This window comes from Centroberyx gerrardi, chromosome 15 (assembly GCF_048128805.1).
Source record: "Centroberyx gerrardi isolate f3 chromosome 15, fCenGer3.hap1.cur.20231027, whole genome shotgun sequence".
In the NCBI taxonomy this organism is placed as follows: Eukaryota; Metazoa; Chordata; class Actinopteri; order Beryciformes; family Berycidae; genus Centroberyx; species Centroberyx gerrardi.
Genome location: NC_136011.1, coordinates 3,269,836 through 3,295,087, shown reverse-complemented (window position 1 = coordinate 3,295,087; position 25,252 = coordinate 3,269,836). Strand labels below are relative to the sequence as shown.

General features: G+C 40.4%; 1 protein-coding gene across 1 annotated transcript; it reads left to right on the top strand.

Annotated features, from left to right (window-relative positions):
* The first annotated feature begins 15,507 nt into the window (after positions 1 to 15,507).
* pitx3 (paired-like homeodomain 3) lies at positions 15,508 to 25,047 on the top strand. Its single transcript, XM_071901919.2, has 3 exons — positions 15,508 to 15,622; positions 20,430 to 20,635; positions 24,478 to 25,047. Exons 1-3 carry the CDS (start codon positions 15,514 to 15,516, stop codon positions 25,045 to 25,047), a joined length of 885 nt encoding a protein of 294 aa, XP_071758020.1. The 5' UTR covers positions 15,508 to 15,513.
* The last annotated feature ends 205 nt before the right edge of the window (positions 25,048 to 25,252 follow it).

Below are 25,252 nucleotides of genomic sequence, written 5' to 3'. Positions count from 1 at the left end.
CTTGGTAAACACACTGACGTGGAAAAGCTCTGCAGACTCAACCTAGCATGATGCTGTGAGTTTGACGGACAGGTTTTCCGAGCCAATCATTTTCAGCGTCAGTTCACATTGAAATATAATTCCTGACAATAAAAGCATTAGATGGATTGGAGATTGTGCTATTTATTTCAATTGAATTAAATTAGTTCACAGATAGAAAAACATCACCTGTGTCACTGTGAGATGAAGGAATAGGGGCGGGACAAACGTAGCAGTGGTTGAGTAAAGGTTGGTTGAGCCTGTGTGATGACGAAACCATGGTCAGCATCTCCTCTGAAGAATGCACTCCCTGAAATGCCATACTGACAACAAACTGGTTTAGGTGATTTATTTTCTTGTTAACTATGACGAAATACTTTCTCAGGCCTCAGTTTACTGTCTCCGCATAACCTTGGGGTCCAATAATGTGAAAAATGGGTCCCTCAAAGTGGGTTCCTTTAGGGTTCCTGGGGGTCTCCCAGCAAAATGACAAATAATTAAATTTCATGATAACTCACTAGAAATTATCCCATTCAGAGAAAGTATATGAATGAATATTCTAATAATAGGTTTCACTCTCATCACTTATTTCCCCATGTACAGTGTAAACTGTTATACAAGACTAAATCAACAACAACAAAAATCTTTGGGGTCCATAGGACAAAATCATGTCAAATGTGGGTGTGTGGCCTAATGTATTTCTTTTTGGGGGTCTTTGACATGAGAACGTTTGTGAACCCATGCCTTAGATTTCTGCAACCCTTAACCCTAGCAACATCAAGCCAAAAAAGGTTAGGAGCCCCTAACAGCTCATATTAAATACACTTTAAATCTAGGCTATGATTTATCACATCACATTCTTTGTCACTATAATCTATAGCCGCTGGGCAACATGTCAGACTGACAACAATATGGAGGTCTTACTGATTGGAGGCAGATTGTAGTTTTAGTTCTACAAACATTTCTCAGAGGCAGAGCTGCTCTGGAAGCAGAAATAATCTCGTTGGCAGTGGGCAGAGCCAAAGAACCACAGTGTTTCTGGCTAAGTAACATTAGACTGAAGCCCAATGAAAAAAGTGAAGGATAAGAGACGAGGAAGCTAATATTATGAAGCCTAGCGCTCTGCTACTAACTAAGAAATGCAATCTACCCATGCTAAATTATCTAGGTTAGGTAGTTAGTCTAGCCGACCTTCCTAGTCCAAACTAGCCATACTAGCCTATAGCTATCTAGGTTAGCTAGTTAGCTAGCTGCTGACCTTCCAACATCATGAATGAATGGTCATGAATGAATGAAAATAAGAAGTCATTGCCATTCATATTTTTATTTACATTTTAACCAGAGTTCCTTCTTTGCCATTCAAGTTTGCCAGTTAGCAAACGTAACTTCCACTCTGTGGTTCTTTGGCTCCGCCCACTGTGGTTTAACTCAACCAATCAGATTATTTCTGCCTCCAGAGCAGCTCTGCCTCCGAGAAATGTTTGTGGAAGTAAAACTCCAGTCTGTTTATTGCATGGTCCAGTGGATGGTAGCAAGTACTTTTTGTTAATTTATTTATGTTTATATTGTGGTGTGTGTGTGTGTGTGTGTGTGTGTGTGCACATACATATGTACTTGTCTGTGTTTCTGTTTTTCTGTCTGTGACTGTGTGTGTGTGTGCGTGGGCGTGTGCGTGTGTGTGTGCATGCGTGTGCGTGTGCACGTTTGGGGGGGTCTGTACAAAGATTGCATAGCCACAATCCTACAATCTCTTATCTCTCTGTGTGCAATCAGTGGCAGCCCATTTGCTCAACACCTACACTGAAAGTATTGCTCTCTGTTTAAAGCATGTAGAATCAACTTCTGTCAGACCTCTGTTTGCTCTTTTGCAAAGTGTTTGATCACCTGTGGGATTTGTAATTGCAACATTTCATCTGCAAATACAAGCACGCCATTTTCTACAGTAGCAGATATTTCAGTACCACTGAGGCAATAACAAGCTACATGGATGTTTGTCATGAACTTGCGTATACATTTGCAGCGTGCTCAACCAAATGATTACTTACAAATTGTATTGAAAATCTATCCGCATGTGGAAAATAAACACGTGGTCACACATTTATTTAATTCTCATTGCTTAAAGAGCTGGCTTTAGCCCTTTGAGGGGAGGATATACATCTGACAGCAACATTTATTCATAAATCATCAAGGAACCAAAATCGATTCAAGAAATCAGCTTTAATAACCATGATGTTGTGTTATCCTCATCTGATCCGCCATATCCCTGTCCTATCCCTGTTCAGCCCTCTCTATATGAAACATCTGGATTTCTCTTGATTACATTTACTTCATCCAAACTGAAAATATTTATGTAAGCTAGTATCTTGGAAGTAAGTCTGTTCATCATTTATTATAGACACAAGATTCTTTAAACTTTGACCATCTCTTTCCTCCGAAAGCCATGTGACACGTTCAAATCAAAACACCGAATATGAGATTGTGCATTCACGCCCCGCTATCAGTCAAGTCAAGTCAGGCAAGTAGCCTAGTTCATGTGCTCTTGTTTGTGTAAGTCATGAATGGAAGCTTGTGTATGACGAGTTCCTGTAACATTGTTGGAGATATTTTAGAGCAATGCTTGAAGCTCAAGGCCTGGCAGTGGTTCTCAACGTGGGGTCTGGGGCCCACCAGGGGTCCTTGAGGGGGTTCCAGGGGGTCCCCAGCAAATTGATGAACTATTAAACTTCATCATTATTTCATTTACAAGAAGTTAACACAATTAGAGAATGTAGAAGAATGACTGTTTTGATCATAGTTTCTCTATTATCTCTCTACCTTCAATATAGAGTCATCGAATTCTGTACAAAGTAATATGTAGAAATAAAAATATTCTCAGTTTTGGGTCATAGAGACAAAATCTCATCAAATGAGGAGGTCCATGCCTAATGTGTACTAAATTAGGCGTCCATGATATGAAAAAGGTTGAGAATCACTGCCTTAAAGCACATGCGCTGGCAGTGAAAATGTATGAATAGCAGGAGATATTAGTGTACCATTCTTTCAGTTATGACCTATGACTAAGAATTCCCTATTTTAGCCTGAACATCCTCCCTGATTCCTGATAATACATTAACAAACTGCACCTAGAACAGCTTATTCTGTGTCATAGTGGGAATCTAAAGGGATTGTGATGGATATTTTAGCCCGCGTTGATGGTCTGGAACACATCTCATCACTGCTGCTGATGGTAAATGTGAATGTTTGACCAGCAGATCAGACTTTTTTGACTTCTGATGTTCTCAATATTAAAAAAGGAGCCAAACTCCCTCACCTCGTTCCTGCAGGTCAGCTAAAAAGCCAAACAGAAAGTTCAGCATGACACTTACAGCCCTTTAATAGACAGAAAACAACAGAAAGCCTCGCTTTCTGTTGCGAGGACACCTAACAAGCTCAAAACACATGTAACCTGTTGACATATGGACCGACGCTGAGCTGCAGGACGATGAAAAGCAGTTTATCAGTGTCGACCCGCAGCCTCGATTCCTTTCCTCATGCTAGGTGTTACAAAAAAAGAAACACACCCTCGTCTGATTTTTGGTCAATTTCATACCTAGCCCGTTTTGAGTGATTGATTGCCTTCTTACTAAGCCTCCGAGTTCCAGCATCACCAGGAAAAGGTCAGTGAAAGATGAAAAATGTCGCCGTTCTTTGCCCCAACGCCATATCTCAAAGCCGACAGCTGTGTTAAGAATGTGTTAACACTGTTCAAACAAGGGTGATTCATTGTTTTTTTTTGTATCAGCTGAGTCTCAGCGCCAAGCCTATCACTCTCTCCCTACAGTCCCATGTGAAATTTCCCCATTTCACATGTGAAAATGACATTTTCACCCGGGAATCGTCGCTATTCACATGTGAAGTTAATTTTTCACGTTGAACAAATATTGTCACGTAATGGCATGTGAAAAAAAGTTCACATGTGGTAAAAAACATGTGAAAATTTTTTGAAATTTACCGTTTCACATGTAAAAATTACATTTTTCATGCAGGAATTGTCGCTATTTACATGTGAATTACATTTTTCACGTTGAACAAATATTGTCAAATGTAATGGCAGGTGAAAAAAAGTTCACATGTGGTGAAAAAAGTAAACAACACTGTTGGAATACAATGTGGAAAAAAATGTGAAATTTACTGTTTCACATGTAAAGACCTGGAGGCTCTTTGCACTTGTGAGCTACAACTTTAACATGTGAAACCAAATGTGTCAGATGCAATTAGGCAACATGTGACACTAAATGACTTTGTAGATTACACATGTGTTTTTAGCATTTTCACATGTGTATTTTTTTTGTAAGGGCTAGGCTAGCATTCATTCTTCCTCTTATTGTCAGTTTCATACAGAGCCTGTTTATGGCCAAAGCTGGTCTTATGTGTGAATGGACATACAGTAAATGTGATACCTTACAAAAAAGCCCATGTGGGTTTTGGACACATGTTGGTTTTCATATGTGAACACGTGGATTTTCTCCATTTACCATGTGAAATATCTCTTTAATCGTGAAATTAAGTGAAAAAAACATTCACATATGGAAAAAACCTTCAAATTTTTCACATGTGAAGAAAAAACTGTCACGTGATGACAGAGAATACAAGAAGTAGCTATGAAAACGGTTTTGAACTGATATCATATCTCCCTCAACATGTGTCCAAAAAGCACATGTGCTTTGAATTCACCTGTGGGTTTTCACATGTGACTTTTTTGTAAGGGATGGAAAGCTGGCTTTTTTTTTTAATTATACAGAGGCAACAAAGCACTAAACCCTATGGCAAAGTCTTTGCATCTGATGTCTTTTATCACCAAAACTTCCAAAGTGGTGCTAAATGTCTGGAGACAAAGTAGAGCAATGACTGATGACTGACAAGATATTATTTGATCGATATGATGAATTATTAGACGATTTTTAGAAGCACAGTTGAGTTTTACCAAAGCACATTGTGTGATTAGCATTGGCCTAAAGCACAAACACCTTCCCCTTTTAAAAATGGAGCCCTTCCCCTTGTTGTTTGAGCTTTTTAATCCCTTTAAAGGCGTTTCAACAACAAGTTAGGCTGCCATGTTTCATATTTTCATTCATGTTTGCCCATAGATAGATCAGGGGTTTACTGTATTTTACATTGACCAATAATTCGCCTCACTCTCTCATACCTGCACACCTTTCTCATGTGTTTTGTTTCAATCTTGCTGATGAAATGAAGGGAAAACACAGTGGCATTTAGGCTACTACTGCTCCCCAATGTCATGTCATGATTTTTTAGACTTGGCTTCCAAATAGATTTATGGTCAGTTTTTTGTTTTTCTCTCCATGCTACTGACAATTTGGACCTACTAGGCTAAGGTAGACCTCTATGGCAAGTTCCTCCACCTTTTTTGCCAAACTCAACTGACACCCATGCGGGTCAAATCAAAGCCTGTAAATGAATCAAAGCGCCCGTGGAGGCTGCGGGGAGAGAGTGTTTGTAGACAGAGAGCGAATGGGAGACAGAGAGAGAGAGAGAGAGAGAGAGAGAGAGAGAGAGAGAGGGAGAAGTGTGTGCGTATATGCGTGCGCGCGTGCCCGTGCGCGCGCGAAGGGGGCCGTCCTTCCTACAGTGGACCTGTCGCACACAATATTTAGCATGAATCAGCCCCCCCCACCCCCCACCCCTCTCTCTCTGTACTCCGTATGGGGATCAAGCCTCTCACTCCTCCACCGCCTTCATGTCTGACAGCGCAGAGAGGGAAGGGAACTGACCGACTGCTTTTTCTCACTTTTTTTTTTACGCACCGGGGAACTTTTTTGTCCATGTCACCGGCAAAACCTCAGGCCAGGACAAGCACCAGCCCTCAGCGAGCCTTTTGCCTTTTCCAGGGATTAATTTAACCAGACCGGGATTTGATGTAAGTGCCAACACAATGCCAGTTTCTGTTTTGTTTTGTGGGGTTTTTTTTGGGGAGGGGGTTTGTGCGTCCAGAGTCCATGTGGCGCCTTCTATTTGTGCGTAAAAGTTGAGCAAAACCAGCCGAAGTGTAGTGGTGTTCATGGGTGAAGTATCTCCTGTACAGTCCATCCTGCAGATTTCACTGCCGCCGGCGCTTTGGCTTTTTACTATGAAAGTTTTCAAAATCGACTTTTTAGCAGCCTGGATGCGGCTTGAACCGCACAGAAAAGGGAAAATATGACCAGCAGAAGAGTTTTCTTTTGGTTCTGCGGCTCATGATGACACATATTGACTAATCTGACATATTTAAAAATATAGATTGCAGTTTGCAGGCACACGAAATGACCACCGTGCTTATAGAAATAATAAAAAAAACTATTTTAAACCTATTAAATAGCGCAAAGCAGCGCTCTGCAAGATGGCTCCATGCCTATTTGGGCCTCGCCAGATTTTTTACCGCAGTATTACTATATGGCTACACAGCTCAGATGATTGGCTCGGTGATCAACCTATTGTCATTATAGCCCCACTACTGTAGCCTACAATTAGCGTCGTGTTATTTATCACCGGGTGACGGGAACTGGCAGAGAGCGAACCAGTTGTGGGGAAATGGACAGGGCGCGCCTCTGCCGCTCCAAAGTGAGATTTCCTTTTAGTATTTTGGAATTCATATCATGTTTTTTTTTTTCTTTCTTTTTTTTTTTTTGTTTTGGTATAATTTTCTCCAAAATTCGAAAAAGGCCAATTGACTCGCAGAGGCGGACGTTGTGAAAATATTTCAGAGGTCAAAAATATTTGGGGGATCTAGAGGAAATTGATAGGTGGCAGGTGGCTGCCGGGCCACAGGAGACCACCGACAGGAAAACAGAGCAGTAACCCCCCACCCTCCACCCCCCAACACACACACACACACACACACACACATACCCCATCCACCACATCTACCCCTACCAGCCCTTTTCCACCCCTGCGCACCCATATCCAGTCTAGTCTGCTGTTTTTAAAAGGCTTATATCCATGTTACGAGCGTCGTTTACAAGTCATTTGCAGCCCTTTGTCGCTTGAATTATACGTTAAAATCAAGTTGTAGGCCTATTATTAAAAAAAGATAAAATAAATAATAATAATAATAAAAGTGTTGTTCATCTCCAAGTCCATTTTCAAAACAGGGCTAATATAGTGTTAAACCTGCAAGAAACTGATACCAAAAAAACAACATAAAAACGAATTCGCCTACTGTTGTCATACAAGGAAAATGTAAAATTAGAGGAGGCCTAAAATGCAATATAGGCTAAAAACGAACTACACCCGTAACCCCACAATTGAATTTATCTCCGTCATCGTCTTAAAATAAGAAAAAAGAAATCAATAATAATTCTGAAAATCTCCACCTGAGGATATTTTGAATTTTGGAACATTTTGTGAATCATTTGGCCCATTACCCGCTTACTTATCATTTTCTTTTTAAACATAATTCTTCTAATCTCGCAGAGCTTCATAATATTTATACTGAGCATGTTTGTTCGATTTTATTTTGAAGGCCTCGGAGTCAAAGCCAAGATAATGACAACTATTTTGTATTTTTTTTTAGGCCTACTCTATAATCACCGAGTTAGGTTTATTCCAGCAGGCCTCCAGTAGCCTCTTTTGCATCTGCTCCCAGGTCAGGTCATATGAAAATAATATTTGTTTAATCGTAGTTCACGTTTGGCCTCTGCATGCAATGTAAATATTTCTTTTAGTGGTTATCAGTCCAACTATGTGCAACACATGGAGGGAAGTCTGAAGGCCATGGCCTAGTTTGTTGAGAACACACTGTGCTACAATAAGCATGAGGCTGACATGTCGGTCCAATTGCTCATTTCTTTTAGTTAGAATTTGATTTTGTAATTGGATTTGTCATCGCAGGATAAGACGCAGCTTTATTACCCATATCAGATGGAAAATTGCCTTTTGGCCTTGATTCGCATAATTCCATCAATATTAAATCACATAATAACTAGGCTATTGAAAACAGCAAAAACAGACCATAATAGGCTGCTGCATGGAGATCATGTAAAATATTTGTAAAGCATTTGCTGAAGTCAGCGCAGTATTCATAATATTTAATGTCTTACTTCTTTTAAAAAGTGGCAACTGGACAAAGGCAAAACAGAAGAAAAAAAACATCAGTTTAAGTTTGTTTATTTATTTATATAGCACCATTCATACATATAATGCAAGTCATAAAATGCATTGATTAAAACAATAAATTAATTGAAAACAGTGAATTGCATTAAAATAACATTAAAAAAAGTTATAATTTCATATCTAGGCCTATAATTGCAGCAATTTATATATAAAAAAGAAAAGAAAACTACACTTTTATTATATTTATTTTATCACCTTTAAATTTCAATAGATTTTCTTAGCCTATCAATTGGTCATATTTCTTCTAATTAGCTGTAATTTGCTATGAGTTAAGTCAGCTGGTTTATATACATAGACTCAATCAAAACAGTCAATTTTCCTTTCATATCTAGTTTTTTTCTGCGGACAGCACCGACGTGTTTTCTCCGGGCTTGCCGCGTACTGTCCGCCCGGTGCTGCGGGACTCCCTCCCTGCCTGCAGGACTCCAAACCCCTCGGCCCTCGACTCCCTCAATCATATGCAAATGGCTGTTATAGGAGGGGAGAAATTAACATCTACAAACATTGGCCCCGAAATTCCATCTGCCGCCTCTTCTCGGAGGCCCTTAATAAGTTCTCAGACAGCAAAGTGACACACATCTTAATCAACTCTTAATCCCGGGAATTAATTCTCGACGCGTTTATGAATAATTCCCGGGCTAATGCCTGCGGTCCGTGGAAATGCAAGCAGTCTGCCGCGCCGCGCCGACAGATGGACCCGGCAATCTCCTGAAAAATGAGAGGATTTTTTTTATTTTTTTTTTTTGCTTCCATTCTTATTATTATCATCATTTTTTTTAATATTATTATCATCAGATATATATTTTAATGAGATCGATGTCACCGGGCGACTGCTTATGCAAAGCGCTCCAGCTTATGCAAACTGGAGACTCTCATCTTTGCTGTTGATTTGCGTTCGGGAGCGGGAGGCCCCGGCGGTTCACGGCGATGAGAGTAAACACACACTTCCATCTTAGCGATGTTTTACGCTTTTATTCCGCCGGAGGAGAGGCCGCGGAAAGGTGGATGTGGAGGCGGCCCGGTCCCGCCTGGTGAACTTGATGATGGAGGGGTTCATTACGGGTTAACATGGACTTGATGCTGCGGCTCTATCAGCTGCTGAGGCCGGGTGTCATGTCAAATTAAGGGGCAAAAAAACTCAGTTGAGGAATTTGAATTTTAGCATTGAAATATCTCAGCTTTCAACACAACACAATTTTCCCGAATGTTCCCAAGTGTTGAGTGGACTGGCAGTGTTGATTTGATATTTTATTAGTAAATTAACACTTGCAATTTTTACTGTGAAAATGACTTTTCCCATAGGCTAGACCCACTTTCTGTACAAACCAGTGTTATTAGATTTAGAGGAAATACTCCTTTTTTTTCCAGCAAGAATCTTCCAAGGCCTTGCAACCAAATAAGAGCAAAAAAAAAGACAAATTCTTGACTTATGCTCATGTAAAATTGCACAAATTCAATTCAAAATTGATTGACACTCCATACATCAGCATCATCTTATACCCAGATTTTATTTTATTTTTTATCACCAAGGAAAAAAAAAACATAAACATGCCCACCATTTGTGACCATTTTGTAAACCAGGCCAAATTCAGGCACAAAACCAAACGCATGACAAACTGTCAGCGATGAATCTGACTGTAAAGTTTTGAAAGGCTGCTGCTTGTTAGCCCAGTGATAGCTTGTTGGCCATATTGAGCTCCGGAGGGGAGGAGGGGAGGGAGGGGTGCTCTTGATTTTTGGAAATATAATCATGTCGCGCCTATGTGTGTGAGTGTGTGTGTGTGTGCGTGTGTGGAGGGGGTGGAGGGGGGGGGTGGGGGGTTACTGACACCTTGTTCTGGACAAAATGACTGGCTTGCGTCACCCACACACTCTCTCCCCGTCGCTTGCCAAAGGCCCCTGTCGGCCCTCTCAGCACCACATTGACACCCGGGGGCCACCCATCCGTCCGTCCGTCCATCCATCACTTGCCCCCCCCCCCTGTAGTGGAATACGGCTCCGACCGGCTCGCATTCATGTTTCTGACCAAAAATACTGGACCCCGCTGATACTAAGACTCACAAAGGACAGCTGTTGCTCTGTCAGGCAAGTATCCTGACTGTACTGCACCGGGGGGGAGGACTGGGACGGGGTGCAGTATTTGATTTTAAGTTAAAGTGCAGTGACAATGTGAGCTCCTGATGTATTAGCTCATTTGTTCTTGTTTTTTCTGGAGATTTGTGTCCAGTCCTCAGTTTTGCCTTGTTCAGAGCCACAAAAGCAGGAAAAGTTGCATGACTCAATGCAAATGCACAGCAAAGGTAAAAGCAGTGTCAGAGGCTACATGGTGCCGTGGGTTATGTTTGTCATACCAGCAATTTGCCAGTAACATTTTCTCATGGCAGGTTATGAACACGATACTACAGCTCTATCAGCCGCTGAGGCCGGGTAGAATGTCAAATCAGGGCGATACGGGAGGAAATTTGACCCATAAATCTGCAGCAAAGGTAAAAGCAGTTGTGCTTTGGCTGTAGATTTGTGTTGAGTCGCGCAAAGGTAACGCTCTGTTTTTGCCTTGTTCAGAGCCACAAAAGCAGTTTTATGTACAGCAAAACCAACAACAGATGATATAAAGCATATGCAGCTCATATTTTCTCTGTGCTTTAACCCTTTGAAATCAAAAGACAGACTAAGATGCTGTTTCTAAAAGCAGTTTTCCTGGAAGTAGCCGGACTCGATACAAATCCGCAGCAAAGGTAAAACTGCTTTCGTGGCTCTGAACAAGGGAAAAGTGAGCTGTGCCTTTGCTGAAAGTAGGAGATGATGAACTCGGAGATGATGGAATACATAAGTTCATATTTTCTCTGTACTTGCAACCCTTTTGGAATCGGTTTTGCCTTTGCTGATATGTGTCGAGTCGTAAAAGGTAAAGCGGCTTTTGTGGGGGGAAACAGAGCTTTCTGACCCGCAAGTCAACTTTAACCCACAAATCCATATCAGAAGGCTCATTAATACAAAGCCACAACACAGAGGCAGCGTGCTTACCGGAGTAATCTCTCTACTGGGAGACTTGACCTCATCCTCGGTCTCGCATCTTTTTTTCCCAGGGATGCAGCGATCGCCTCCGGGAGACTGAGAGCAGCGCAGAATACCCATTTTCCTGTCTTCTAATCTGTTTTCTCATCCTTCTCATGGACGCTAAACAAAAAGCAGATGCAATTCTCTCTTTTTTAAAAGGTTTCTGCAAGTTTTCAGAAACCGGTATCGGTAAAAAGTGCACAAAAGTGCACAAAACAGCATTTTCAAGGGGTCGAGGCGCTGAACTAGACAAGAGCAAACCTAAATAAACAGGTTTCACTGTTCTAAAAAGACCTTGACTTATGCCACAGAGGACAGCGTAGGTAAACAGCTGCTGAAAGGCTTCCAGGCGTGTTTTATGGAAGAAAATGTTGACTTATTTATCCAATTTCGCAGATATTGCAGTGGAAATATAAGGTGCTAAACTTTGAATATGAATATGCAGATTTGCTTTCATCTTATGCGGCTTGCTCAGTGTGACAGACACAACTTAAAGTGAGAGTCAGGAAGGAACATCTTCAAGGAAAAGTCAGGCATGGGTTATAACATATATATTACATTGTTGAGTCGGCTCGTATTCAAATTATCTTAGGCTATCCTAGGCTTTTAAACCCAAGCTTCAACTCACTATCCTTCCATTGAAACCAATACAGCTCTATGGGAACTAGTTGGGGACAAATGGCAAAGTTTGCTCCATGTTGGACATTTAAAACCCAGTCTGAGTGGAAAGTATGCTTAAAACAATATGAGATGACCAGAAATAGGCTGCAACAATGGCTTTGCTTTCAAATCTACCTCATCTGAATGTTATAATACTCATATGCCTTTAGTGCTTGAAATTAACATCAGCAGCCTTCAGCACAATGTTGGCAATTTTTGCCTGTGGCTGGTATTTCTGTCATGTCTGCCAGACACTTTTGCAGGAAACCAACCTGATCACTCTGTTCTGAAAATGGATTTGCTGAGAAATGAAATTGGCTGGTGAGATCTTGAAGCCACCTGACAAAAAACAGTGTTTCAGGTTGTACACTTTCCAATACTTCATATATACTTCACATAGGCTTGGTGGGTCTTCAAATGACAGAACACTGTACATTTTCTTTTTAAATTTGACCTCCATTAGAAAGAAAAATCATCCAAAATGACCTGTCTGTGCTACACAACTTTCAGATTCTTCATTCATTCTTTCATTCAGAAAGTGTGAATGACATTTTCCTAATTTTATTGCAGAGCAAAAACAAAACTTGATGATTGGAACTTTTTTATTCAAAAATGACAGAGGAACCATTCATTCTCTTACAGAGAATTAAGATTAAGATTCAGAAATTTGATATTCTATAAAAAACAGCTACACTACAACTTGATCTAGGAGTTTCACTTGAGTCTTTTGGATTTTCTTATGTTCTTTTGAGCTTTCCAATGATATATAATGCTCATTTTCAGGCAAAATGCTACTGAAGATATGTCTATATCTCGGCACACTTAGATCCTTATGGTGAGACAACAAGAGATAGACAAGCTGACAGGATATAAAGGGTGTGCTGATGTTCAAAGGGTAGCCTATAAAGGGAAAAAAAAGAATGTCATTTCGACTGCTTCAAACGGTGACACTGAGTCTGGTTCACAAGTTCAAACCAAGTTTTACTGTCTGTGGTCCACGCATGAGGAGGCGGGGGTGGAGGGTGGGGGAATGTGTGTGTGTGTGTGTGTGTGTGTGTGTGTGGGGGGGGGGGGTTGACACCATGCCATGCTATGACCATGCCCCCCCCTCAAGACTTCATATTTAACCTCAGCAAGAGCAGCAGAGACTGGCATGGCAAAATATAAAAACCGCAGGGAAAAACACAGGCAAGGGATTTCATTCTCTGGGGTGGTGATGGTGGTGGTAGGGCAATGTGTGTGTGTGTGTGTGTGTGTGTGTGTGTGTGTGGTGGGGGTGGGGGTGGGGGTGGGGATGGAGGGTGGTTCACAAATACACCTCCTTCTCCCAAAAATCTAAACGGGCACTTCTAAGAATATTAACACAAACTTTGACGACATACACGCTTGAACTGGCAAAGTCCAAAACCCCCAACTGTCAGCAGGTTGGTAAAGCCACGCTCAGCTCCAGCTTACCCTCCTTTTTCATTTTGCAGGAATAGAGTTTACCACCTCTTTTAGGGCCGCCTCAAATCTCCCGCTGACATGAATTCATAGTATGCATCAGCCTTTAAAACGCTTCCCCTCCTCTGAACCTTTTGACCAGGTGTTACCCAGCGATGCTTTGGTAAATAAAAAGGTGGGTAAACACAGACATCCTTGGTGATCACCACAAGGCAAACAAGCACCAATACAAACAGAAAGCAATTCTATTTTCAGAAAAGCATTAACTTATGCTTTTTTTTTCCCCCTGAAGAGACCTATTGTATATCCTCATAGAAACTGGATTATGAAGATTTATATCTGAGTAAAAAGGTGGCAAAGTGAGTTTAGGTGGGTTTACCCTCCACTAGGCTACATCCCTGGTGTGTGTATGTGTGTGTGTGTGTGTGTGTGTGTGTGTGTGTGTGTGTGTGTGCACATTCTGGGAGGGATGGTTCTCTATGTGATATATATACATACATTTTTTCTCCTCTATTGAAACTATACTTTTGATATTTTTATGGCAGGTTAGCAGTACTTTTGCATGTGTTTTGCATTTTCTTTTATATAAAGCACATTCCATGTGAATAAATTGTGCTGCACAATTAAGGTTTGACTTGACCTGGCATCATAGGTATCAAACTGATCAGTAACTTATGCGAGGATATGATCTTTTCAGTAGGAAAAAAGCATAAATTAATGCTTTTTAAAAAAAAATATAGCTGATTTTTGGATATTTTGGATGTATAATCACTAACTCGAGATCATAGTTTACCCTCCTTTTTATTTACCACTAAATTTTTTTTTGTAAAATACACTGGGTCAAGTGTAAGACAAATATTATCCTGATTTTTCTCTGGGATCTAACTGAAGCAGTGAAGCCAGCCTCCATAAATCATCCTAACCCTCTCCACTTGGAGGGAGCGTTTGTGTCCCCACATCCTCAAGGTGTTAACTGCGCTTGTATAAATAAATGGCCAGTTATTTTGGGCTCCATTAAGCATCGCTCTACCTCACTGGCTTGTTATTTGGCTTGGAAGTGTCATCATGTATTTTACAGCAATAACTCTATTGCTCCCATGCAGCCAAAAATAGAGTGGATTCAGGGGAGATCAGTGGCAGTTCTTGTTATAGTCGGTTATGTCAGTTTCCTACAAAGGGAACAGGATTACAACCACAACCTGTGAATGGAAAAGATGAAAGACCAAATGCAGACAAAGACATACAGGCAAACTATAGAAACACACACAAACATTATATATTACATGGAGCCTGAGATAGGCTAAATGAAATGAACTAACTTCCAATATAAAAGTCTATAAGAGGAGTTCCCTAAGAAAAACATTGATTGCATAATTATTTTCAGAGGGAAACATCAGAGCAAAACTGTAAGTCCTTATAGGAATATTACTAACATTTCTATAATAACTAGGAATATTAATAGTGATTCAAAGCATAATACACTAACTACAGAGTATCACACACATACTGTAATATAAAAGTCTATAGGAATATTATAGCGATACCATAGGAGATTAAAAATATAAAGTATGATACGGTCACTATCAATTCACTACTGACTACCAGACACACTATAGGATTCTATAGGAATATTACAGGAATATTATAGTGATACTATAGGAGATGAAAAAAATACCATGAAGTATGAAACTCACTATTGAGCATTACATAGGCTACACATATGATTCTATAGGAATATTAGAGCTGTAGGCTATTACAGTGATAACATAGGAGATTAAAAAATATTATAGAGATTAAAAATACCAATATGGCCAGTGTAAACTCACTAATGAGTACCATGACACACTATAGGGATATTATAGGAATATTATAGGAATGTTATAGTCATACCATAAATACCAATTAGGTGATTATGAATTAATTTTTGAGTACCAGACATATACACACATACTATAAGCCCCTAAAGGAATATTATAGGAGATAATAATGTATAACAAATAGATAAAAATAATAATAACATGCCATAAGGTGACTGTAAACTCACTATTGATCAACACAGACAAACTATGGGAATATTATAGTGATTTTCAGTCAGATGCAATGAGGTCTATATTCATTTTCTTGTTATTGTTTGGAGTGATTTTTCATGACGTGTGTGTGTTGCTGTCCCGTCCGCAGAGCCTGGTTATGGATTTTAACCTCCTGACGGACAGTGAAGCCCGCAGCCCGGCGCTGTCGCTCTCCGACTCCGGGACGCCGCAGCACGACCAGGGATGCAAAGGCCAGGACAACAGCGGTCAGTCCCAACCACCACGCACACACATGCATGACATTATGGGATGGAGTGGAGCGTCAACCCCCCCACATTGATATGAATTTTTATGATGATCTGCAAATATAGTTGAGTTTTCGTTATGGTGTTGCAGGTTGTGCAGGTTCTCCTCATTTGCCACTATATCGCGAGATAAAATGAGATGAAATGCTGAAAAATAAAACGGAAATGATGCAGAAAGAAGCGGTGGAAACTTGCAGGGTTCAGGCATATCATGCAACAACAACAACAACAACAACAACAACAATAATAATAATAATCATGCAAATAATAGCAGTAATCATAATAACAAAAAAATACCAAAAAAAATACCAATAAAATACCAATACTACTGCTACTACTACTACGACTACTACTCCTACTAATAATAATAATTATTATTATAAGAGAAGCCTAGTTGCTTTTCCCCCTGTTTCTCTATAAGCCAGTGCGCAGCCTCATACATTATGGATGCAAATTGGCTCCACTACAAACACCCAATTTCTAATTATCTTCTGCTCTGATAACAGACTTTGCAGAATTGTAAGTCAGCATAGGCGAATACAGGCCTTCTGTATTTCATATGGATCCTATAGAGCCACCGGGCGACAAAACACGTAGGCTACAGTACCAATATGAATTTAAAAATATGAATATTAATTTATAAAGCTCTACAGTCATTTAAACCAACCTGTGACCAATCCGCTGAATAATTCCCACGAATGGGAATGGATTCTTTTTAAAAAAAACATTTTTTTAGTCTTGTGAATTAGTTCGACTGCAGTCTAACCAGGGCCAAATAAAAAAAATGCTCTTTAGGTTTTAAATGGGGAAAGAGGATTTAAATTCAAAACCTCGTTTATTCAGAGGTTATTTATTTCAATTGATTAGCCTATCTGATGCATTTATTTACAATGTAGCCTACTATAGGCTCATGGTAATATGATAACATATAGCCTAGGCCTAACCCATGTAGAAATCTTACAGTGAGGCTACTACAATTAATTCAAGAGCCAAGTCTAATTCTTTATTTTATTTTTTATTTTTTATTTTAATTTTTTTAGTTTAGTTTATTCTGACCAGTTTGTTTCAATCCAGGAAATATCCATTAAATGATTTACATTAATAAATTGATAACACCATCACTGACTGCACGTCGTATAAAACAGGTCACAGGATCTTTAGACTACACAAGAAAATATGTTGCAATGCAACTCTATTGAATTCAAAGCGCAGAATCACAGCGGTCACTTTTAACTTTTGGGTTTATCCACCTTTTTATTTGCAGAATAAAGTCTTAACCCACTTTATTTTAGACTGAAATAAATCGTTCATAACATATGAATTCATAGTAAACACCATAGTAAGTAGTGTCGAAGTGATGGAAGTTATATGAGAATAGGGTCTTTATGGGAGAAAAGGCATAAATCAATGTTCTTTTTTATGTAGGCCAATTGCTTTTTACATTTTTTGCTGTTGGAGCAGAAAAGTCTAAACCTATCAAACAGCATATTCTTATGTTTGTTTTCAAACATATATATGTACTATATATATTTATTTATTTTGTTAGGATTTTTTTTTTGAGTGTGTGTGTGTGTGTGTGTGTGTGTGTGTGTGTGTGTGTGTGTGTGTGTAAGCCAAACTGTGTGTGGTTTGCTGGTAAATCCAGCCCTAACAAGCTGTCAGACACAACTATTTTGGGAAATGTTGGCGGTGTAATGACCCCTTCATGTGTATCCTGCTAATTTACTGTGTGTAAAGCCTTTCCCTATTCATCTCGTCTGGTTAAACGGGGCGTGTCGCTTTATCTATTAGCCTGTCATATTGATTTTATTTCATTTAAAGCGCAGATTGTGAACGCACTAGTGTCAAGCTACTCAGAGTAAAGAACAACACTTCCGATCACACCTTTCAAAATAAAACTCTTACTTACTGGCATGTCGTTTTACGTAAAGCAGATGCTTTTATTTTGAAGGTACAGTCACCTTACTTCCTGGAATATTCTGATTGTCTCTGGGTAGCTTGATGCAGCTGAATGACGTGACCGGTTAAAGGAGGTAGGCGGATAATATAACTGGTGGCAACGTTAAATTTTCATAATAATGTAACTTGTACTTTTATTTTTTTTATTTTTTTTATTTGGATACTACTTAATACAACCAGACATTTATCCATTGCTGTACACTGTGGTGAAGTTTGAAAGTGCAAGTTAGCATTTAAATTCATTAGCACTCAACCTTCAGAGCGTAGCTTTTAAATTCATTAGCATTAGATTCATTCAGCTAATTCATTAGCTTTTACACTCTAAACTGGCAAAGTTGCTGCATCTAATGCTGCATTCAACTCAAATGGAATAACGGTTTGAACTTTGATAGTTAAGAGCAACCACTTGGAAGTAGACAATTTATGCATTCGAACTAGAATGAAGACGCTATGATTGTAATTTTCTGGAGACTTTGGTTGCTCCTGATCAGCTTTTTCACACTTAACATACACTAACCTAGTAGGTGATACATTTGGATTCATGTTTTGTTTTTTTGTTTTTTTTTATAAATAAATCATCATCAATCAATCAATCATTCTCTACACTTGACTACAGGTATTTCCTTGTTTCTTGTTTTCTTGTTTCTTGTTTCATTTAGAAAAATCAGTTCCCATTTACCATCTGAAAACTGAGCTGAACAGTATTTTCTGGCAGGACGCTTGTTTCTACTGTCTTTCCCACAGGACATGAATGCAGCATAATATCATTCCCCATAAAAAACTTCCAAACCCAATTATATTCACTAGATCTGTGGATCCAGAATAGAGCAAAGGACTGATTCCTGACAATATATTATTATTTGGTCAATGTGATAAATTATTAGTTGAAGAATGCCACACCTAACTACACCAAACTGTCATTGATTTCTTGAGAGAAGGTTTGAATTCTGAAAAGGCTTATAAGGAAAAAACCTCACACATGGAAGACAGAATGACAAAATGTGTGTTTAATAGTTTACATATAGTCAATGTCTACTGGGTAAAATATGCCATTTGTTGAATAAATGCAGGCTTTTATTTTAGGTTACACTGTAAAAAATACTCTCAAATATTCTGTTATTTCCAGATGTTCCAATATTGGGAAAAAAGTCCTCTTCTACATGTTTTGGAGCTTATCCTCATCTGAGAAGCTGACCTCGAACGCCTCTCTCATGTCGGCACATTATCAGTCAGATTGCTCCTATTGTTGGTCACCGCGGCGGTCTAAAAAGAGCTGCCCTTTCCTCTGTATTGTGCTATAGACTTTGGCCTTAAGTGACGGCTAACCCAGTGTCGGTTTACTGCCAGATAACAGCCTCGGCTTGGCCCTTATTGGTTTTGCCGGTGGCCCCGCGGAGTCTCTTTTTAAATCCTGCTGATCATTTCGAACTGCTCCCAGAGAGCTAAGCCTTCGCCAAACAGAGCCCGACCTGCCCCAGTCACAAAAAAGCCTGATCCCCGGGATTAGGTGGCCAACTAATTTCGCTGCTTTCTGTGAGGTCCTCAAATTGCAGGAGTCCTGATCAGGAGGCACCCCCCCCCCCCCCGGCAGACATAACATGGATGTGTGGTCCTTTAAACGCACTGCGTCAGGGCCAAATGTAATCACTCATTGCTTTTTTGGCACATCTGAGTAAGACGAGGTAATGCGGCGTTTGGAGTCACGTCCGTGCTTGTCGTTTTCCAAGCCGCTGGGATGGAAGGATTTCACCTGACGTTTACACCGTTATCCAGAGCCATTTACAATTAGTGGGTTTCAATGGGGATTCAATAGTGGTGGTGATGATCTGAAGTGAAGCATACCAGAATAAAGTTTGGTTTTGTCAGAAATATAGGCTAACAGTAGCATTCACATTTAGGGATGGGACGATATGCTTATCTCACGATATGATTCGATACGCAATATGGGGTTCATGATTCAATACAATCATGATATGATGTGATAAATAAAAGTTCAGTGACAACAAAGTCTGACTGTGCAGAATTATGTTTATTTCTGAGCCACAAATCCTTCTAGAAATGGTATTTGTTTGCAAGAATGTAAACAATTTAAAAATGTCTTTACAAAGTGCAAATAATATAATTTGGATGGAGAGCTTGTGAAACTGTGATGGTCAAGCATCTCATTTGTGATTACTACAGCAGAATAAAACGGAGCTAATATCAAGATTCATTTTTCTGCACCATGACACGTATTATATATTGAATTTCAATATATCGTCCCATCCCTAGTAACATTTTATTTCACATTGTTGGCTGTATGGGATAGACTACACATAGAAGCAGAGCAGGTTCCAAATGGTCTGGTAGAAGAGAAACAGTGCAGTTATAGAAATTATGCATTTAGGTGCCCCTCCACTTGAATATTAGAAGCTGTGTATGTGTGTGTGTGTGTGTGTGTGTGAGAGAGAGAGAGAGAGAGAGAGAGAGAGAGAGTGGGAAAAATACACAAGATGTTATTAGTGTTTTCAGTGTAGACCCAAACATATTCATATTGCCAAGACCCATTATGCATTAGGCTGTGATTAAAAATTTTTTTTTTCATACTCCTCATTCATACATTTCTGCTTAATATGTTTCTGAAAAGTTGGGATTGTGGGTGGCATTATGTAACACCCTCATTTGCTCCATTTACATTCAATTTCTTTCCTCTTCGCCTTACTATTCCGCTGCTGCAACGACCCAGTCCTCCAGGAGGATCATTAAGCTTTCACCTCATGCACCTCCCAGTATCCTTGTAACATTTGATCCCCCGCTGTTCATCCCGCAGACACAGAGAAATCCCACCAGAACCAGCTCGATGAGTCCAACGCGGAGGACGGCTCCCTGAAGAAGAAGCAGCGGCGGCAGAGGACTCACTTCACCAGCCAGCAGCTCCAGGAGCTGGAGGCCACGTTCCAGAGGAACCGCTACCCCGACATGAGCACCAGGGAGGAGATCGCCGTCTGGACCAACCTCACAGAGGCACGGGTCAGGGTGGGTACAGGCCCCCAAAAACTCTACGCTCCGTCTGGAACAGGGGCCTGCAGAGAGAGAGAGGGAGAGAGAGAGAGAGGGAGAGAGAGAGAGAGAGGGAGAGAGAGACATGTGCATGCAGGGTTTCATTCCAATCAAACACTACAGCTGATTTCACTGGTTAGCACACCTTCAACCACAGAGGAGGAACTAATCAGTGTGTGGAATCTGATCAAAATGTCTCATTAGAGTCACTTCAGGTTAATGTCTTCCCATAGACAACCAGTGTAATATTGATCAATTCTACAATAAATATGACTCAATCAAACGACACTGACTGGACCAGATCAGATTTTTATTAAAAGGCCAATATCGGCCCCATATATCAACAAAGCAATTCATTCAACTTTCTATTTCAGTTTTTTTTTTGGCTTACATTTAGTTATTTTTGTCTTGCACTGCAAAAACTGACAAACTTGTTAAGTCATTTTATCTTGTATCCACACTTATCAAGCTTATTTTAGGATTTTTTTGTGTGAAATCATGTTAATGCACTGGCAGATAATTTTACCAGTTTCAACAAATTTGACTTTTTTTTCAGTATAATGTAACTTGTTTAGGACATTTACTTGGTAAAAGTGAAATTGTCTTGGAGAAAGTTTCTTGTTTCCAGATTTTCTTCATTGTTTTATGATGATTTCTTGAAAGAAGTCATTTTGGCATTGTTACGCCCGGTCTAGGGGAGACTAAGAGCGGAACATAAAACGAGAAGCAACAGGCATGTATCAAGTGAAATTTATTGAAACCAGCAGATTATCTGCCAGTGCAGTGAGACATTTTGACTAAAAATATCACAAAATAAGCTTGATAGATCTGGAAACAGGTTAAAATCACTTGACAGCTTTCCATCTTTTGTAGTAGTCGTTAGAAAGTGTTGTCGATCTTCAATCAGAAAGCACAGGTTATTCTCTCCTTAGTTAACATGAAGTCTAGTTTGTTTATTTTCTTGTGAGCAATGCCATGAACCGTTTGGACGTTATTTATAGCGAGACATTATTCATTAGGGACGTTTGCTTGAAGTGCAGAAAGAGTGACAAACCGTTTTGGGTGTAGGCCTCAGTCAGATTATTTCAATCATTTGGCATTCGGGCTCTTATGGACAGCTTCCAAGTGATACGATGATAGGGAAAAAATATGATTCCCAAAATGTTCTAAAATACATGGAAAGAAAACATGATCTGGATGTTCAGATGTTTTATTCCCCCATACCAGAGCTTCAGTTCACACACTATACCTAAATGTCAGAGGTGCACGCCGGTCTGCCCACACCCATTGGTTTGGTCATTGTAGCTATATGGAGCAGGAGGACACGCATTCTGATGGATGACAATACAATCGCTGGCCTGCCTGACAAGTAATGGATCAAATTAATGTTGGCTGGATGAAAGGTCACATAGCAGGCGCTCTTGGTTGTTATTTTGAAAGGACAACAGACCACACATCGCCTCGGTCCTAATGTCCATCAGTGGCCTTTCAAACCCCTGCATGGAGGCAGATTCCTGCATGCCCAAAATACTTTACCTGTCGGCTTGATTTATACGATTTGTCAGGGAACGTCGTCAAAGAGCAGAGAGCGAGAAGTCATGGCCTTAAGGAACTTAACATTGATGCTGGCCAACTTCTCATCAATATCATGTAAGGAAAACAAAATGGGAGTGGACTGATGGCTTGTTCGATGTGTGGGAGTCTCTCAGGTGAATAAATTTAGATAATATTATATTTTAGTTTAGGAAATGGTGGTTTAGATTGTGCAGGGACTGGCCCCTAATAAAAGTGGATGTAACACACATGGAGGATGTAAATAATGCTGCCTTCCAGTCAAAGTCAGAAGTGGGACGTTCCCAGTTGGTAGGCCATAATTACTGTCCAGGCTCCATGTGTTCCAGTGGTCAAGCTCCAAAAAACAAGGGGAGAAACATGGACACCTGCACGATTGAATTTGCCCAATATAAAATACTGTTCCTCATGCAACAGCTAATGTTATGTCAATGTTATGTGGCAATGTCAGCTAGCTTGAACTTCCCAACTGTATATATTTAACTCAGAATTCCAAGTTGAAGGGCCGTTCTGTTGCATTTTTTTCTAGTACAAAATTGGAATATCTGACTTTCCGACATCTCTGAAACGCAACATACAACCCACCCTACTTGCAATCTTTTGGCTTCCAACTTTGAATGGAACGCAGCATTAGTTCCACAAATATACTCGAGACCCACCATCATGATATGTCTATCATTGACAAGAAAAATGTATCAAATACATTTCAGTACAGTGTTGCAAAGAGATATTAGGCTCCATGGAGTATCCCACTCTAGCAGTCATTTGAGCATTTGTGAAAAGTGGGATAAAGTTTGCTGCAGACAAGCCATCTAATAACCTTGACATTCAGACATTTCCACGAACATTCAAACAGCATTGCCTCAGAGTCAGAGTGAAGATTGGGTAGCCGCTTTCTTCCATAGTGGGGGTTTCCCCTGCTGTCACTGACTGGGATGACTTGATACTCATATTAACGGTCAACAGCATTCTGTTACTGTCATAACTGAGGATTGGATGATACACAGCATGTATGCCAAGGGAGAGAGCAGAGAGTAGTAGTAGTAGGGATCAACGCAGGAAAGGCCTGTAAAAGTTTGAATACATTTGATACCAAATAATTTTAATGTAAAACAAATAAACAATTGTGCGTAGATGACCAGCAATTTTTTTTAATATTCTGCATAATGTTCCCATCTGCACACACATTCAAATCAAAAGTTTTCGTCTAATTCTGAACAAAGGAAAAGTTTGTCCAAAACTGTACACTCTGACAGGTAGCGTAACCCTCATTTCCCAAACCCTCAATTTAGATTTTCCACTAAAGCTTTAATCCGCTGCACATCCTCTAAATATAGGACCATAAAATGACAAATGTGAAGATTGCCCTCCCCTGACATTTCTTTCATTGGGATCTCACTATTCAAATAAGTCAATGATTAGTTTTAATAAGCCTTGCCTAACATGACTGTTTGATGATACACTTCAACTTACTTTCTAGGATCATTATGTCTATCAGAAATTACTGGATATGTATGCACATAATATTACTCAAAGCATTTGAAAGGGGTTAGGATACTCTAACTTTGACACTTTTTGACAGTTAAGTAAAAAATAATTTGAAAATCACTTCTTCCATAGTGTTTTCATTTTTCCTTGAATACAGAAATACCATTAAATATGGTATATTATGTAAAAATACACCTGTTTTATCAGTCTAAATCACCATGTGAGGCTGCAACAGAGAAGAGCATCTCGTCCCCACTAATTGAGATGACGTAGATTTGTCCTATTTGACCAAATTATATTCTGGTGTCAGGTTTGACAAATCAAAACTTAAAAGCAAAATCCAAACTGTCTCCTAAACAACAGTGAGCAGTGCTCCGTCCAGAGAAAGCCGGACTCACAAACTCACAATTGGATGTTGTGCCTCTTTTGCCTTTCTCGATATAAACCATCACAGACCGGCCGGGTTGGTAAACATGAGCATGCTGTGTGCAGTTTACTGATGTCACCTTACAGGATTTCTGGGTATTGAAGTTCAGACATTTGGAGCTGCCAATATATGAAGTTGCCTAGTGCAGTTAGCAACAGACAGATGTTCAACATCTTTTAAAATAAACCAGCCTTTCTATTCTTCATTGTTCCACATGTCCTTTGATTTAAAAACCTTCCCAGCGGTGCTTACAGATTCACCAAGTAACTTTGCTGTACTTTAACCAATAGACCACATACTCAGATTAATTTTCTCCTCATGTCTGCCCTAGGTATGGTTCAAGAACCGGCGTGCCAAGTGGAGAAAGCGGGAGAGGAACCAACAGGCGGAGTTATGCAAAAATGGCTTCGGTGCCCAGTTCAATGGACTCATGCAACCCTACGACGACATGTACACAGGCTACTCCTACAACAACTGGGCCACCAAGAGCCTAGCGAGCAGCCCGCTCTCCGCCAAGAGCTTCCCTTTCTTCAACTCCATGAATGTAAGCCCCCTGTCGTCCCAGCCCATGTTCTCCCCGCCGAGCTCCATCCCCTCCATGAACATGGCCTCCAGCATGGTGCCATCGGCGGTGGCCGGGGTCCCCGGCACGGGCCTCAACAACCTGGGCAACCTCAACAACCTCAACAGCCCCACGGCGCTCAACTCGGTAGCGGTGACGGCCGCCACCTGCCCCTACGCCACCACAGCGAGCCCCTACATGTACAGAGACACCTGCAACTCCAGCCTGGCCAGCCTGCGGCTCAAGGCCAAGCAGCACGCCAACTTCGCCTATCCGGCGGTGCAGAACCCCGTGTCCAACCTGAGCCCCTGCCAGTATGCTGTGGACCGGCCGGTATGAAGAAGAAAGCCCCGACGACCACCCCACGACCCAAGTCCACTACTGCCCACCCACCCTCCAAACCCCCCCCCCCCCCTCACATCTCTCCAGCCATGTTACATCTCTAAACTGCCGGATGTGCTACAGACTGGCGAACACAACGTTGTATTGACGGTACACAACGGGAATAATCTTCAAAACAGAGACAACAAAGAGACATGCCCAG